The sequence below is a fragment of the Mobula birostris genome, chromosome X (assembly GCF_030028105.1).
Source record: "Mobula birostris isolate sMobBir1 chromosome X, sMobBir1.hap1, whole genome shotgun sequence".
NCBI lineage: Eukaryota > Metazoa > Chordata > Chondrichthyes > Myliobatiformes > Myliobatidae > Mobula > Mobula birostris.
Genome location: NC_092402.1, coordinates 33,256,330 through 33,271,120, shown reverse-complemented (window position 1 = coordinate 33,271,120; position 14,791 = coordinate 33,256,330). Strand labels below are relative to the sequence as shown.

Below are 14,791 nucleotides of genomic sequence, written 5' to 3'. Positions count from 1 at the left end.
TCCAGCAGGGTCTTGCAATTAAAACAAAAGTTTAAAATAAGACAATAACACATTTGGCTGACCCCGTAGAAGCCACTGCATCCAAGCACATCGCCATCTTACTGGAATCTTCCTATTCTTCTTAGGAAACTTCCTGAGGTCTTTAACGCTCATCAGAAAAGTCAGATCAGGTCACCAAGGTTCTGATGTAACGTCGCAAAGAAAACTTGGAGAATGCTGTATGTCTTGTAAATGCCAGCCTAGATCATGCTCTGAAGCCATCATAGACAGCTTGAACCCAAAGTCTGACACCGAAGGTATTCATTTATCAGGTAAGTTGTTCTAACAAGTCAATCAAAAAAAGAACTGGAGTTCGGAAATCATAAAATTCTTTGCAGCATTTCAAACAGTACCTCAGTACTTCACAAACAATAGCTAAATTTTAGGTTATTTACATATGACAGTTGCACTCACTAGAAGGACACAGAAATCAAGGGCAGAATCCCAGTCAATCCCCACTCTCTCTGCCCAGGATAGACACTGCTCCAGCTGACTTAGCTACATTACTGATTTAGGATTAAACCTGAAAAACATCTGAAAGCTAAACCACATGGAATTTCTCACTAAGAAATAAAGAAATTTTATTTTGCTGTTTTTGCAACTTTCAGCTATCTGCCCCACTTTATTGCAATTCAGATATTCCAAGCTTAAATATAGTTGCATTATCAAAAGGAAATTCTCCACTCAAAGATTGTGGAATTTACCACCATAGAGATGAATAGCTCAGATCTATTTAAGGGAAAGCTGGATATCCATGAGGCAGAAGGGCATAGATAAACTGTAGAGAGAAATAGATGAGCAAAAATGGAGGAGTTTCAAATGGAGCATAAACATTAGCAAAAGGCTAGTTTGACAAATAGCTCTCCTCATTGCTGTGTGCAGTACACTTCAGAGCATACCTGACTAGGTTTAGGAGCCAGTCCATTTTTTCCGCCATTGTAGATAAAAAGTTTACCATAATCATCATAAGGAGCTCCAATACCAATATCTGTGGAAAGCAAACAAGCATGTTTGATTAATCTTTTACCAGGATATATGCAGAGAATCATGCTGTGAAGTGGAAAAATCCATACAAATGTGTGACCAATGCATTAAAGACTGCAGGAACTTGCAGATGTTCCTTCTCTGCCATTAGCCTAGATATTATCAGGCAATTACATTTTTCAAACATCTCTCCTAGAAGGACGGATCAGATCAAATATTTAACAGTGACTGATCAAGTCAAATTAAATTTTTATTACATTGGATTGCAACATTTTTATCATTATATTGGGGATTATATTCAATACTTCCATGATCTTTGTTAGATTATCACACATTTTCAGATGGTGATTAAAATATTTTGAAAAGAGAATGAGAGTTCTCAATGTGAATTATTTCCTGATGATATAAACAGACAATGGTGCAGCTCTAAAATAAATGACCCTGAAGGGTCTCGGCCCAAAACGTCAACTGCACTTTTCCCAGAGATGCTGCTTGGCCTGCCGGATTCCTCCAGCATTTTGGGTGTGTTGCTTTGGATTTCCAGCATCTGCAGATTTTCTCGTGTTTGAGAGGTAAATAATTTATTTATTTATTGAGGTACAGCACAGAGTAGGCCCTTCCAGCCCTGCTACCCAGCAATACACCGATTTAACCCTAGCCTAACTATGAGACATTTTACAATGACCAATTAACCTACCAACCAGTGCGTCTTTGGGCTATGGGAGGAAACCGGAGCACCCGGAGGAACAGACGCGGTTCACGGAGAGAACGTACAAATTCCTGACAGACAGCAGTGTGAAGTGCTTTGTTGTAAATGATGACAGAACACATAAACCATATGTTTTGAGTTGAGTCCCTGTCCTGTATTGAGTGAATTGATATAATAAAACTGAAAATGTATAGAAATTCAGTGAAGGATGAGAACAGAATTGGGCTTCACTGTGATACTGTCAGTTCCCAATAGATGAATACTGATATAATACTCATAATTAAGGTTTATATATTGAGAATGACCATGCAGAAGACAGAATATAGTTCTATAGACAGCCATCAAAAAATGAGTCACTGTTTTCATTCAGAAGGGAAGGGGAAAGATGGTACAGTGGACACTCAATAAATAGAAGTTTGTTAAATGGCCACATAGACTTAGCTTGGCTATTCAATAAGGTCAAGCAGACCAGAGTCTTATACATCTTGCTGCCTGATTCCCTCATCTTTTCATGCAGGGAAAATCTCTACAAAATACTTTTAAAATCAACTAATTTATTAAGATTTTCAGTTGGTGAAGGGTGTGTTTAAAATTAATTTTTGAATTAGAAATTCGTGTGAAATAGTACAATGTCCCTATCAAGCCAACTCATCTTTCAGGAGCTACGTACATCTACCATTATCATTTAGAGTTAATATAACACATTCTCAAGTCACGTCCTTTAGATTGGAGTTAAAACCACAGTAGACCAGCAACTGGAATTTAATGATCCATTGCACAGACCTGGTAATTGATTGACAGTAATCTGGCAGGTTCTAGGCCACCAGGCTACTAAAAATAGATATAAATTGTTGTATTATTCCATTGGACTGTTCTGTTGATTAGACCCAAGCCATAATTTTTAAAACATTGTAGAAGATAGTTATTCAGAATCAGAATCATGTTTAATATCACTGGCATATATCATGAAATTTGTTAACTTTGTGGCAGCAGTACAATGCAATACATAATAATAGAGAAAAAATGGAATTACAGTATGAATATATATATTAAATAGTTGTAATGCAAAATATAGAAATAAAAGAGTAGTGAGGTAGTGTTCATGGGTTCAATGTTAATTCATAAGTTGGATGGCAGGGGGGAAGAAGCTGTTCCTGAATCATTGAGGTGTGCCTTCATGCTTCTGTACTTCCTTCCTGATGGAAGCAATGAGAAGAGGGCATGTCCTGGATGATAGGGGTCCTTAATGATGGATGCCAGCTTTTTGAAGATGTCCTGGATACTATGGAGGCTAGTGCCCATGATGGAGCTAACTATTTTACAACCCTCTGCAGCTTATTTCAATTATGTGCAGTAGCCCCTCCCACCCACCCCTATAGCAGACGATGATGCAGCCAGTTAGAATGCTCTCCACGGTACATCTATACAAATTTGCAAGTGTTTTTGGTGATATACCAAATCTCCTCAAACTCGTAATGAAATACAGCTGCTGTCTTACCTCCTTTATACCTCATCAATATGTTGGGTCCAGGTAAGGTCATCAGAGATGTTGACACCCAGAAATTTGAAATTGCTCACTCTTTCCACTTCTGATCCCTCTCTGAGGACTGGTTCATGTTCCCTCATTTTACTTTTTCTGAAGTTCACAATCAGTTCTTTGGTCTTACTGATGTTGAGTGCAAGGTTGGCTTTGTGACACCACTCACCTAGCTGGTACATCTCGCTCCTGTATGCCCTCCCGTCACCATCTGAGATTCTGCCAACAATGGCAGACCCACCTAACTGGTCCTAGCTGGTCTTCAGAGCCTTTGCCTTATGAGGAGTGACTCATTAATTTAAAACATTTCTTAATGATTCAGAACATGATTGGAAGTAATCAGGAATTAAAACTAATGTAAACTACAATTAGCATAATTAATTTACGTAGAGGTCAGCATCACGGTGTTGCAGTTGGTATATTGTTTTACAGCCCCAGCGATTCAGCAATTGGGGTTCAATTCCTGTGCTGCCTGCAAGAAATTTGTACATTCTCCCCATGACCACGTAGGTTTCCTCCAGGTGCCCCAGTTTCCACCCACATTCCAAAGACATATAGGTTAGAGTTAGTAAATTTTGGGCATACTATATTGGTGCTAGAAGTGCGGTGACATTTGCGGTCTGCCCCCAGCACAATCCTTGGACTGTATTGGCCGTTGATTCAAATGATGTAATTTGCTGTATGTTTTGACATTTTGAAGTACATGTGACAAATAAAGTGAATCTAATCTTGATTCAGAACATGATTTGAAGCAAACAGGAATTAAAATATGATTGTGAAATACAATGATAATACATGCCAACAATCTCGAGAAAGATCTTCCAGGTTTCAAAATGAGTATCGCAGAGAAGCCAAGTGAGCCTGATGGAAATCTCTGGCATATTTCAATTGCTGTGAGAACTAATTTATCAGATTCCGATTTATTTATCATATGTACATGTTAGCAGACAATGAAATGTGCTATTTTTGGCTTTGAAACAAATCCCAAGTTCACCAATGCTTTGCTGCAGCAAAACTCTCCCAGAGAGGAATTGCTTTGACCTCCAGCATTCCAGTCAAAGACTTCCTTCCTACTGCTGTTCCATGGAAATTTGACACGTAATGTGAGCTGAACATAGCTGAAGGGAAAACACATATTCAGGCTACCTGCAGATATCTACCAAATGCAACAGAGGGTGGGTAAATGATGCAGATTCTGGCCTGAGAACAGGATTCATGAGCGCACCACTATCATGAGGGCAGCCAGGAGGAATATTGCATCACTGCAGGAAGCAGTGATGTGAGGACCTGTGAAAGAATGGTTTGAGCTGAGCTCCTAAACTGAGCAGTGTCCATTTTGAGAATAGTTGGTTACAAGTGCTTCTGGAGTAGGGGAGTGGGATGTGTATCTCTGGTGATTCAACCAATCACAGGAGAAATTTACACTATCTCACCAGCTTGATATTATAGAGACCTCTTTCCAAAAAGACTGGGTTTGCATGTCAATTTGATCCCAAAGATGCTGGAATACCTGGTTCTGAAAGTTGGATTGTTAATTGTGGAAAAACTCAAATTTCTTCTTGCTGTTTAATACAGTAAAAGAGGAAGGTCATTTCACGGGATGTGAAGACAAACAGAAACCCTGCAAGGTACTGAAAGGCATCATTTGAGAACGTGTCACTTCAGAGAAGCTGCAGGAGAAACCACAGCAAACAATATAGCGCCTGAATGCTTCAAAACTGGTTGAAAAATTAAATGCATGTTGGCACCTTGGAACGCTTAAAGTTGCAACGTTTTGAACAGCCCCTTTAATCCTTCAAAGGACAATGGGTGCATTCAGCTGTGTGTTCTCTAGTTGAAAGATCAGCAGTTCCTACAGCACTGCGATCAACATTCAAAGGAAAATTCAGACATCGAAATTGTTGTAACAGAGTGTGAGATTATAGCTGTGGCTGTCAGGCTTTTCAGCTGCAGTAACAGAGTCTGTGTATAGAGCACACAAGAGAAGGCTCTGAATGCACTGTCTTTTTTTGATCATTACCAAACATTAACATTAGGATGTTATGGTACCGTAGTGGTTAGCACTATTACAGCTTGGGACATCGGAGTTCAGAGTTCAATTCCAATGCCATCTGTAAGCAGCTTGTACATCCTCCCTGTGAACACATGGGTTTCCTCCACGTGTTCTGATTTCCTCCCAAAGACGTATCAGTTAGAAGGTTAATTGGTCATTGTAAAGTGTCCTGTGATTAGGTTAGGGTTAAATAGGTGGGCAGTGCGGCTCATTGGTTTCGAAGAGCCTGTTCCGCAATGTATCTCTAAAAAAATCAATTTAACTGGGTTCATGGGTTCTGATCTTTCCCCACAGAACCTTGCCAGTGGGTAAACTAAGCTTCAATGCACCCTTTACCCCATACTCCTGTATCTTGGAATGTGCCAGTTGGCAGCATTCATTTGCGGGCACCTCCTTATGCTGAAAGAGCAATGTTTCAAGCAGAGAACAGCAAGCCTTTCACCAGCTGGATGAGCACCCAGCAACAGTTGATGTTTGTCTCAGTATACGTCCTTTGAAACAGCACAGGGAGCAGAGAGTTCTGCGCTATGGAGATGATTGGGATGAGCCTTGGCACTTGGCGATAAGTGGCGTGCACGCTAAGCCATTTCAGAAAGCAGTTAAACTCAACCCATTGCTGTTGGACTGAAGCCACATATAGCCCACACTGAATAAGTTTGGCAGATTGCCTTTCATGATGGACAATCATAAACCAAATGGGATTCGATGACAACATGGCAGTTTCATGGAAGCCAAGCTTAATGCTCGCTCTTCAATGATCCAATGATGCTGGCATTGGATATACTCTGCAAAGGCTGATGATGTGATATCTACTTGCAAGAATTCCTAACAAATGGCACCTACAGTTTACAGATGTGGTTGCACTGAATAGTTTATTCACTTCAAGTTACTTGTGATCTTGGGACATTATTTGTGGGAGGAAAAGTTCTGAGAACAGCAAGGTCAGCCATGGAGAGGCTGGGAAAGTGCATGGGTTCAAGCCACACATATGAAGCTCTGCATTCCTGGTACTAGCTTGTTTATGTATGTTTGGCTCAAACTCCAGCATTTGGAGAAATTAATTCAATAGAAATTAAACCAACCATAAAAAGTTAATTAAACTCCTCAGGAGCAGCACATTTCCACACATTTTCCCAGCGCCTCCACATCTTATTGCTTTCAAGGCCCATGTGCAATACCTGATGTTGGGGAAGCAAAGGATGACTTCCCTTGCTGTCTTTTTGTTCAGTAAGGCATTAGTGAATGCAGATAGGAAAATAACAAAGAGGCCCCTCTTTAGCCAGGGCTGAAGAGCACACCCACATGCACTCAAGTAAGATTTTGAAAGTGAATGTCATGAAACAATACAGAGGCAGTCCAGGAATGGGCAAGGCAACTCTGTTGAACTGAGAGAAAACTCCACATCATTAGAAGTTGAAAGGGGAGTTTCTTGATTGCCATTTTGCTCGAAGAAACGTTATGGGAGTGTGCCTCATTTCTAAGGAACTCCAGGTCAATCTAAGAGGAATGGATTCAATCCAAGATAATGGACCTTACATTTAGAAGTATCTTATGAATAGAGAATGTCTGCAGCCATTATTATTGGATACAAGTGATCCTACCTAAGTACAAAGTACTTTTGTTGCTTCATGGCAAGAGGCTTAATCACTTAATAATGACATTGTTGTCATTAGCAACCCTACAAAGTGCTCCAAAGATCTGTAATGTTTTGTATTGTATCCACCTGAAACATGAAGTTACTCAGCAGTACATCACTCCTAATGATATACAAATATGGGAGTCTTTTAAAAATAACGTAGAGTGATGTTTTGCTGGAAAAAGTCATGATGAATTATATGTATGACACATGGTAGATTATTCTCTATTGTCACGTTGGTTCTTCAGCCCACTAACCCTCTGCAACCCCAGTGTCTTGTGTTGTTGCACTCCCGGTCATTCCCCAAGGTGGACAAATCAGTCACAGGTCGCAGGAGCTAAAGCCCCATCCACAGACTTCCCATGGCTTCCTGAAGTGCACGCTGTCAGGGGCCTTTTCACTGTTTCTTAATACAGCAGTGTTTGAGGTAGGAACAGGGCAAGGTTGGAGGATGGTGCCTCAGGAAAGGGGCTTTGACGCCATCACAGAAATCTCTGAGCATACCAACATACAATAATCGATACAATAAGGAATCATAAGAAAATAGGTAAAGTTTGTAATATTGTCAAATTAAGTGCCGTATGTACTGCAAGAGGATTATGGAAAATTAAGCCAGTCTAGTGTGCGTAGGTTGAAGGCCATGTTAGAAGAGCCAATTGCAATATAGTGGAGAAACAAACTACAAGGCATTGATAATTAGAAAAAAGATAGTCATGCAGTGGAGTTAGAATGTAACTGGATAAGTGGAGACCAGAAAAACTGGTCCTTCTTTACATACAGATGCTCTGGGTATCCAGAATGAGGATTGGGAAACAGCTGTCAGGCAAGGCCAATAGAAATCTGTAATCATGATCACAATCCACAGAAAAAATAGGTTTAGATGAATTATTGTGAAACTGTAAAATCTGCAACTATTGTGACGCAAGTATTATAAAATACTGGAAGTTTTGATTGAGTGAAACATTTGAACTCTTGTTTGAAGTGTTTCCTGGTGTATGATGGAAATTAGAGTAGACTAAACTGACTTGTCTGAGAACCTCACTACAGCTACACAAATTTATTTGTGTGCTGTCTCAGTCTGAGCTGTAATTAAGTGGGTGAGTGGGTCCCAGTTTAAAGCCGGGCCTTGAGTGTAGGTAAACACACAAAATCCTGCCAACAATAACGAATGGGAAAACTTCCATGTTAAGGGTCTACAGACGAACAGTGATATTAATTCAGACTTTTTTCTATTCACAATGGTTGTCTTTAGAGTGTTCATAATTTTGAAAAGTACCTGCCGGATGGGCAATGGGCAGAAGTTCTCATGCTCCTTTTACTTATCCAAAAGAAACAAGTATTCATTCATTGTTGTCTAAGTGTGAAATGTCTGAATGAAATGTGTCAAAGGTTCTGACAGATAAAATTGAAAACAGGTGTGTTTAGTGCATTATCCACTTTGATTAGGATGGGAAATTACAGTCAGAACTCATCCCTGTAAATTAAATCCATTCCAGGACAAATTCTCTGAAAAGATTGTATCAACACAGTTGAACGGCATGTAATGGAGGCTTGAGTTCTGACAGAGTAGTGGTTATCATGATTTTCCATAATGCAAAGTTGCATTATCAGTGCGTGCATCAAGAAACATAAATTTTGTGTTTATTACTCTTTTCCCACATAAATTCTATGAGAGCGAAATCTATTCTGTATCCTAAATCTTTGTGCAGTGAATTGTCAACTCTATAAGGGCAAATTTCTCTTACCTGCAAGGCATTAACACAGCAGTCAACTGCATTGCAAAATTAAGAGAGTAGTCTTCTCATGACAAAGAGCAGAATGAAAGCTAAAGGACAATTGCAAGCATTTATAAATAGCTTTCCAGTTTCAATGGGTAACTGTTGCAAAAGAGATTAGAGATTGCAACATTTTCTTGAAACACTTTTTAGGTTAATGTTTGCTGGCCTAATTTTGGTACTGAATGTACTTTAACTTGCTTTACTGAAATAGCATCAACTGACCAGTAGATGGCAACAAACCCACTTTGCCAGGCAACTACACAGCCAGGACAGAAAGGCAGAGTTCTGCTCCAATCAACTTGACAGCCCTCACCACACAGACTGCCTCTGTGAAGTCATTACCACCAACGGCAACAAATGTTGGCTTTGTGTACCAAGCCTACACTGAACAAATGAATGACTAAAAATAATTACGTTTTAGGAGTTGGTACATTAGGCTCTGCTGCAGAAATAAAATCTGGGGATCAATGGTCAAATTTACAAGTAGACAATTCCCTCCCAAACTAACTTTTAAAAAAATCAATGACAAGGAAACAGTTCAAAGGCCCCAGGTTATATAGGGCTATTGTGACTACAATACAGTTCTCAATAAGAACTTCCTCTTCAATTGCAGCAAGTTCAGAGAAAGTTCACAACCAAGATATGAAGGGGTTGTTGTCCCATGAGGGAAGGAAGATCAGACAGATGGAGTGATATAGGGGTAGATGGATGATATACCTATTCACCCTCCTCCACTGATTGCAAAGTGTCACAATGAAATGACATTTTGATTTAATTAGTTCAGCTCACACAAGCATCACCCCTACAGAAAATAAAAGTGGGGCTTTCCTGGCCACTTGAATTCGGAGAATTTTGGCTTGGGGGCGGGGGGCTACACACACACTCACCTACCATATACAGTTTTGGTTGCTGTAAATTTCTGATTGACCTTCAGTGGAGTTCAAAGGACAGTAATTACATTGATAACACAAATAAGGAATATAGATTGCAATCCAAAGAATTTCATTCTTAAAATAATGAAAAAAAACTAACCTTGAAATCCATCTTGATTAATGTCTCCAATGCTGCTGACTGTGTGACCAAACATGGAGCCCAATGAACCATTCAACACCAGAGTTGGTTTATCAGAGAAATTCCCCGCCTGATTCATATAAATATACACAGCACCACTGATCTCCTTTCTGTGGTCAAAGTAGTGTGGAGCTCCAATAATAATGTCCTGCCAACTGTATTGAAAAGTAAAATAATTCACTTTAATTTCTACAAAGTAACAGGATTTGAGATCATCACTGACATAATTTACTTATTGTCTAGCCCAGTATGAACAGAGTGTATGTAGCATGCTGTTTATCTGCTCTGAAATGAGCAATAAATGAAGTACTCTGGCATTAGAATCCACTAGATTTCATTAAAAGGGAATGTTAAATGTTTATTTTCACGATGCAAGCAACATCATAATTGATAGTTCAATATCTGTTGTGGACTACACTAATCAGAAATGGCCTTCTCTCTGCCCTTAGCCTATTGACATTGTCTAAATCTCTTTCCCTTTTTCCTATTTCAGAATAATGTTCTTTGTTCTGCCTTTTTTTAAAGAAAGCAACCTATCTTGCTGAGTATTTCCAGTTATTTTCTAATAAAGGATGAATGTGCGTAGTGGTTAGTGCAAATCTTTACAGCGTCAGCTGTAAAATCGATCGGGGTTCAACTCCTGTCACTGTCTGTGAGGAGTCTGCATGCTCTCCCCATGCCCGTGTGCGTTTCCACTGGGTGCTCCGATTTCCTCCCACATTCCACATACAGGTTGAGGTAAGTATGTTGTGGACATGGTATGTTGGTGCTGGAAGTACAGTAACCCTTGTGGGCTGCCCCTAGCACATCCTCAGACTCTGCTGGCCATTGATGCAAATGATGTATTTCACTGTATTGACATTTTGATGTACACGTGACAAATAAGGCTAATATTTATCTTTAGTGGTTAATCTCAAATCTGCAGGCTAAGGAAGAAATATTAATTAACTAGAGTTCTCATTGCTAATCACTATGTTGCAGCCTCTATTTGTGTTTATTTGTGCATGGACATCAGATGAGAATAGTGTAGTGGTTAGATGTAGGCGACTGCCACTGTAGAGTAGCTGAAGAACAAATCATTAGGTTCAAATGTTGGCTTTCATTGCTGGAGGGATTGATTTTAAGACCAGGAAGGTTATGTTGCCGCTATACAGGGTACTGGTGAGGTCATAGTTCTGGTCTCCTTACTTGAGGAAAGATATACTGGTTTTGGAGGTCGTGCAGAGGAGGTTTACAAGGTTGATTCTGGAGATGAGGGGGTTAGCCTATGAGGAGAGATTGAGTTGCCTTGGACAGTACTCGCTGGAATTCAGAAGGACGAAAGGGAATCTTATGAACACATATAAAATTATAGAACAGATAGATAAAACAGGGACAGGAAGGTTGTTTCCACTGTTAAAGTGAGACTAAAACTAGGGACGTAGCCTCAAGATTTGGGGAAAATAGACTTAGGATGGAAATGAGGAGAAACTGCTTTTCCCAATGAGTAGTGAATCTGTGGAATTCTCTGCCCCAGGAAGCAGCAGAAGCTACCTCATTAAATATATTTAAGGCAACAATTAAATACATATTTTGGATAGCAGGGACTTGGAGGTGCAGCAAAGTCAAGATGATGTTAAACAGTGACTCCTCTGCTTGCATCTTCAGAAACAGCTCTATTGCTATCTCTGATATCTCTTTTTCCCCTTTCAAGCTTCTTTTGAAGACCCTGACCTGGAGTTACACTCTGACTTCGGTTCTTTGCGGGAATGGGATCCGCTCTCAGGGCCTCGCGACCAGCCGCTTTTCGATATGCCAAGGATGCTGCCTGGAAGGCAAGTGTGTCTTCAGAGTGGCGAATTTTCGTGGCTTTGGCAACATGCTGATTCTAGGCCAATGCCCCTGACTGAAGCGTCACGGGAAAACATGGAACAACGGGAGCAGTGAGTTAGCTGCCTGATATGTGGCTGAAGAGCTGCGCCCTTCTGGTGCCGACTCTCTGGGCACAGAGCTCGGAAAAAGCTACGCAACAGACTTTTAACACCGTAAATCAGCGAGTTGTTATGTCTCCTCTCTCGCTGTGAAACAGGGACATCTCTTTTTCCCTTATTAGGGGGAGAGAGAGAGAGACAGAGACAGAGAGAGCCGTGGTATGTAAATTACAGGATGAATGAGTAGTCTTTGGGGTACTGCGTCTGTGTCTTAACTGAAGCTTTGCTGCACATTTGAGTGCTTGTTGGGGGGTGTCGATGCCTTTTTGCTGGTGGGGGTGGGGGGTGGTCGTTGCCTTGTTCTGCTTATGTGTGGGAGGGGGAGCTGGGAGGAGCTTTAGGGTTCTAATGTTTAACTGTCATTCATTCTTTGGGGCACTCCTCTGTTTTTGTGGATGTTTGTGAAGAAAAAGAATTTCAGGAGGTATATTGCATACATTTCTCTGACATTAAATATACCTATTGAAACTTATTGAATTAAGAGCTATGTTAAAACAGCAGGTAGATGGAGCTGAGTCCATGGCCAAATCAGCCATAATCTTGGTGAATGACAGGCCAGATGACCGACTCCTGCTCCTGTTTCTTCTGTTCTTATGTTAAATATAAAACATGGCCAAATAGTAAAGCATTAGAAAACAACCGACAATAAGCGAGCATCATCAGCCTTTGGAAAGAAGAAAAGTTTGGATTAAAACAATATCTTTTGTGGCCTCAGAATAAATCAGAGTTTAATGGTTAGTTCATCATTCCTGAAGGATAGCTATTGTTGTAATACAGGGAAACAGAGCAGCCAAGCATCAACAGAGAGACCAAACATCTGGCAAAGAGATAAATAACTGTACAATCTAACCTTGTAAATGAATGTCAGCAAGGACACTGAAAGAACACTTGGGCTCCTCAACAAATGCAATAGCGTCTTTAGATCCACTTGAAGGCAAACAATCAGACTCAATTTATTCTCTCAGTCTGAAAAATGTTGAGCTCTTGCAACTACACCAAAGAGCCACCTGGATCACTACTGGAGTCCTAAACTGTTTGACAAAGGACTGGCACTGAGTGAAGTCAGTTCAACCCCTTTTATAGTTGCTTTGTAAGGGAGAATATAACTACAGCTGTGAAGATCCCTGCAGCACCCAGTGACCCTGTGATCTCTGCCTCAGACGCTGATGTCAGGCTGTCTTTCAGGAGGGTAAACCTTTGCAAGGCAGCAGATACTGATGGATTACCTTGTAAGGCTCTGAAAACTTATGCCAACCAACTGGCAGGAGTATTCAAGGACATTTTTAACCTCACATTACAACAGTTGGTAGTCCCCACCTACTTCAAAAGGGCAACAGTTATAACAGTGTCCAAGAAGAATAGGGTGAGCTGCCTTAACGACTGTCGACTATTTGGCACTCACATCCATGGCGATGAAATGCTTTGAGAGGTTGGTCCTGGCTAGAATCAACTCCTGCATCAATGGGTCAGCAAGGACCTGGACCCATTGCAATTTGCCTATCGCCAAATTAGGTCTATGGCAGACGCAATCTCAATGGCTCTTCACATGATCTTAGATCACCAGGACAATAGAAACACCTAAGTCAAGATGCTGTTTATTGAATATAGCTCAGTGTTTAACATGATCATTCCTGATTGATAAGCTACAAAACCTGGGCCTCTGTATTTTCCTCTGCAATTGGATCCTCAACTTCCTAACCGGAAGACCACAACTGGTGCGGATTGGTAATAATATCTCCTTCTCAATGTTGATCAACACTGACACACCTCACGGGTGTGTGCTTAGCCTGCTGCTCTATTCCCTCTATACCCATGACTGTGTGGCTAGGCATAGCTCAAATACCATCTATCAATTTGCCGATGATACAACCATTGTTGGTAGAATCTCAGATGGAGACGAGAGGGCGTACAGGAGCAAGATATGCCAACTAGTGGAGTGGTGTCACAGCAAACAACCTTGCACTCAATGTCAGTAAGACCAAAGAACTGATTGTGGATTTCAGAAATGGTGGGATGAGGGAACATGAACCAATCCTCATAGAGGGATCAGAAGTGGAGAGAGTGAGCAATTTCAAGTTCCTGGGTGTCAAGATCTGTCAAGAAGTGGCAGGAGGATTGGAAAAATGAATTAAGGGGCAGGCATTATTTTTCTAGTCACCCACTAGTTAAAAAAGTCTCAGACTGTTACCGTTTAAGTCGTAGAGATACAGTGAAATTTACAAGACTTAGGTTGGAGCATTGTGGGTTAAATTATTATTTAAGGAGAATAGGAAAACATCCTACTGGATTATGTGACTGTGGTAGTCCAGAGACAGTCCAGCATGTTTTGCTGAGCTGTAATCGATACAAAATTGAAAGAAGCATGTTGTTCAAGACGCTGTCTGGCTCAAATTTATTTTGGTTTTCTATTCAATCTTTGTTTGACCATCAAGAGAATCAACATCTGATTGAAGAGTCTATTATTCAGTTTATACAAGAGACTAGGTTGTATTCGAGAATTTGAGTCCCTTGAAGTTCTATAATTAATTATACATCCTGCAGAGGGCTGTAATACGCCTAGATGCGTCTAAACAGCCGGAAATAGAAGAAGAAGAAGAAGATCTCTGAGGATCTAACCGGGTCCCAACATATCCATACAGCTATAAAGAAGGCAAGACAGCAGCTACATTTCATTCGGAGTTCGAGGAGATTTGGTTTGTCACCTAAGACACTCGAAAACTTCTACAAATGTATCGTAGAGCGCATCCTAACAGGCTGCATGGCCGTCTGGTTTGGGGAGGGAGGGGCTACTACACAGGATTGAAAGAAGCTGCAGAAAGTTGTAAAATTAGTCAGCTCCATCTTGCATACTAGGTTCTTTAGTATCCTAGACTTCTTCAAGGAGTGGTGCCTCACAAAGGTGACATCCATTATTAAGGACCCCCATCACCTAGGACGTGTCCTCTCCTCATTGTTACCATCAGGAAAGAGGTACAGAATCCTGAAGACACACACTCAATGATTCAGGGACACCT

The 14,791-nt window shown here is 40.7% G+C and overlaps 1 protein-coding gene across 3 annotated transcripts in view; it reads right to left on the bottom strand.

Moving 5' to 3' along the window:
- The window catches only part of itga3b (integrin, alpha 3b), a 147,130-nt gene that overhangs the window by 58,608 nt on the left and 73,731 nt on the right, over window positions 1-14,791 (bottom strand). For all 3 annotated transcript variants that reach the window (XM_072248827.1, XM_072248828.1, XM_072248826.1), the window contains exons 7-8: window positions 9,769-9,962; window positions 939-1,027 (exon numbers count right to left, since the gene is read on the bottom strand). In XM_072248827.1, the coding sequence (XP_072104928.1) occupies window positions 939-1,027; window positions 9,769-9,962 (283 nt within the window). The remainder of the gene's footprint in view (window positions 1-938; window positions 1,028-9,768; window positions 9,963-14,791) is intronic.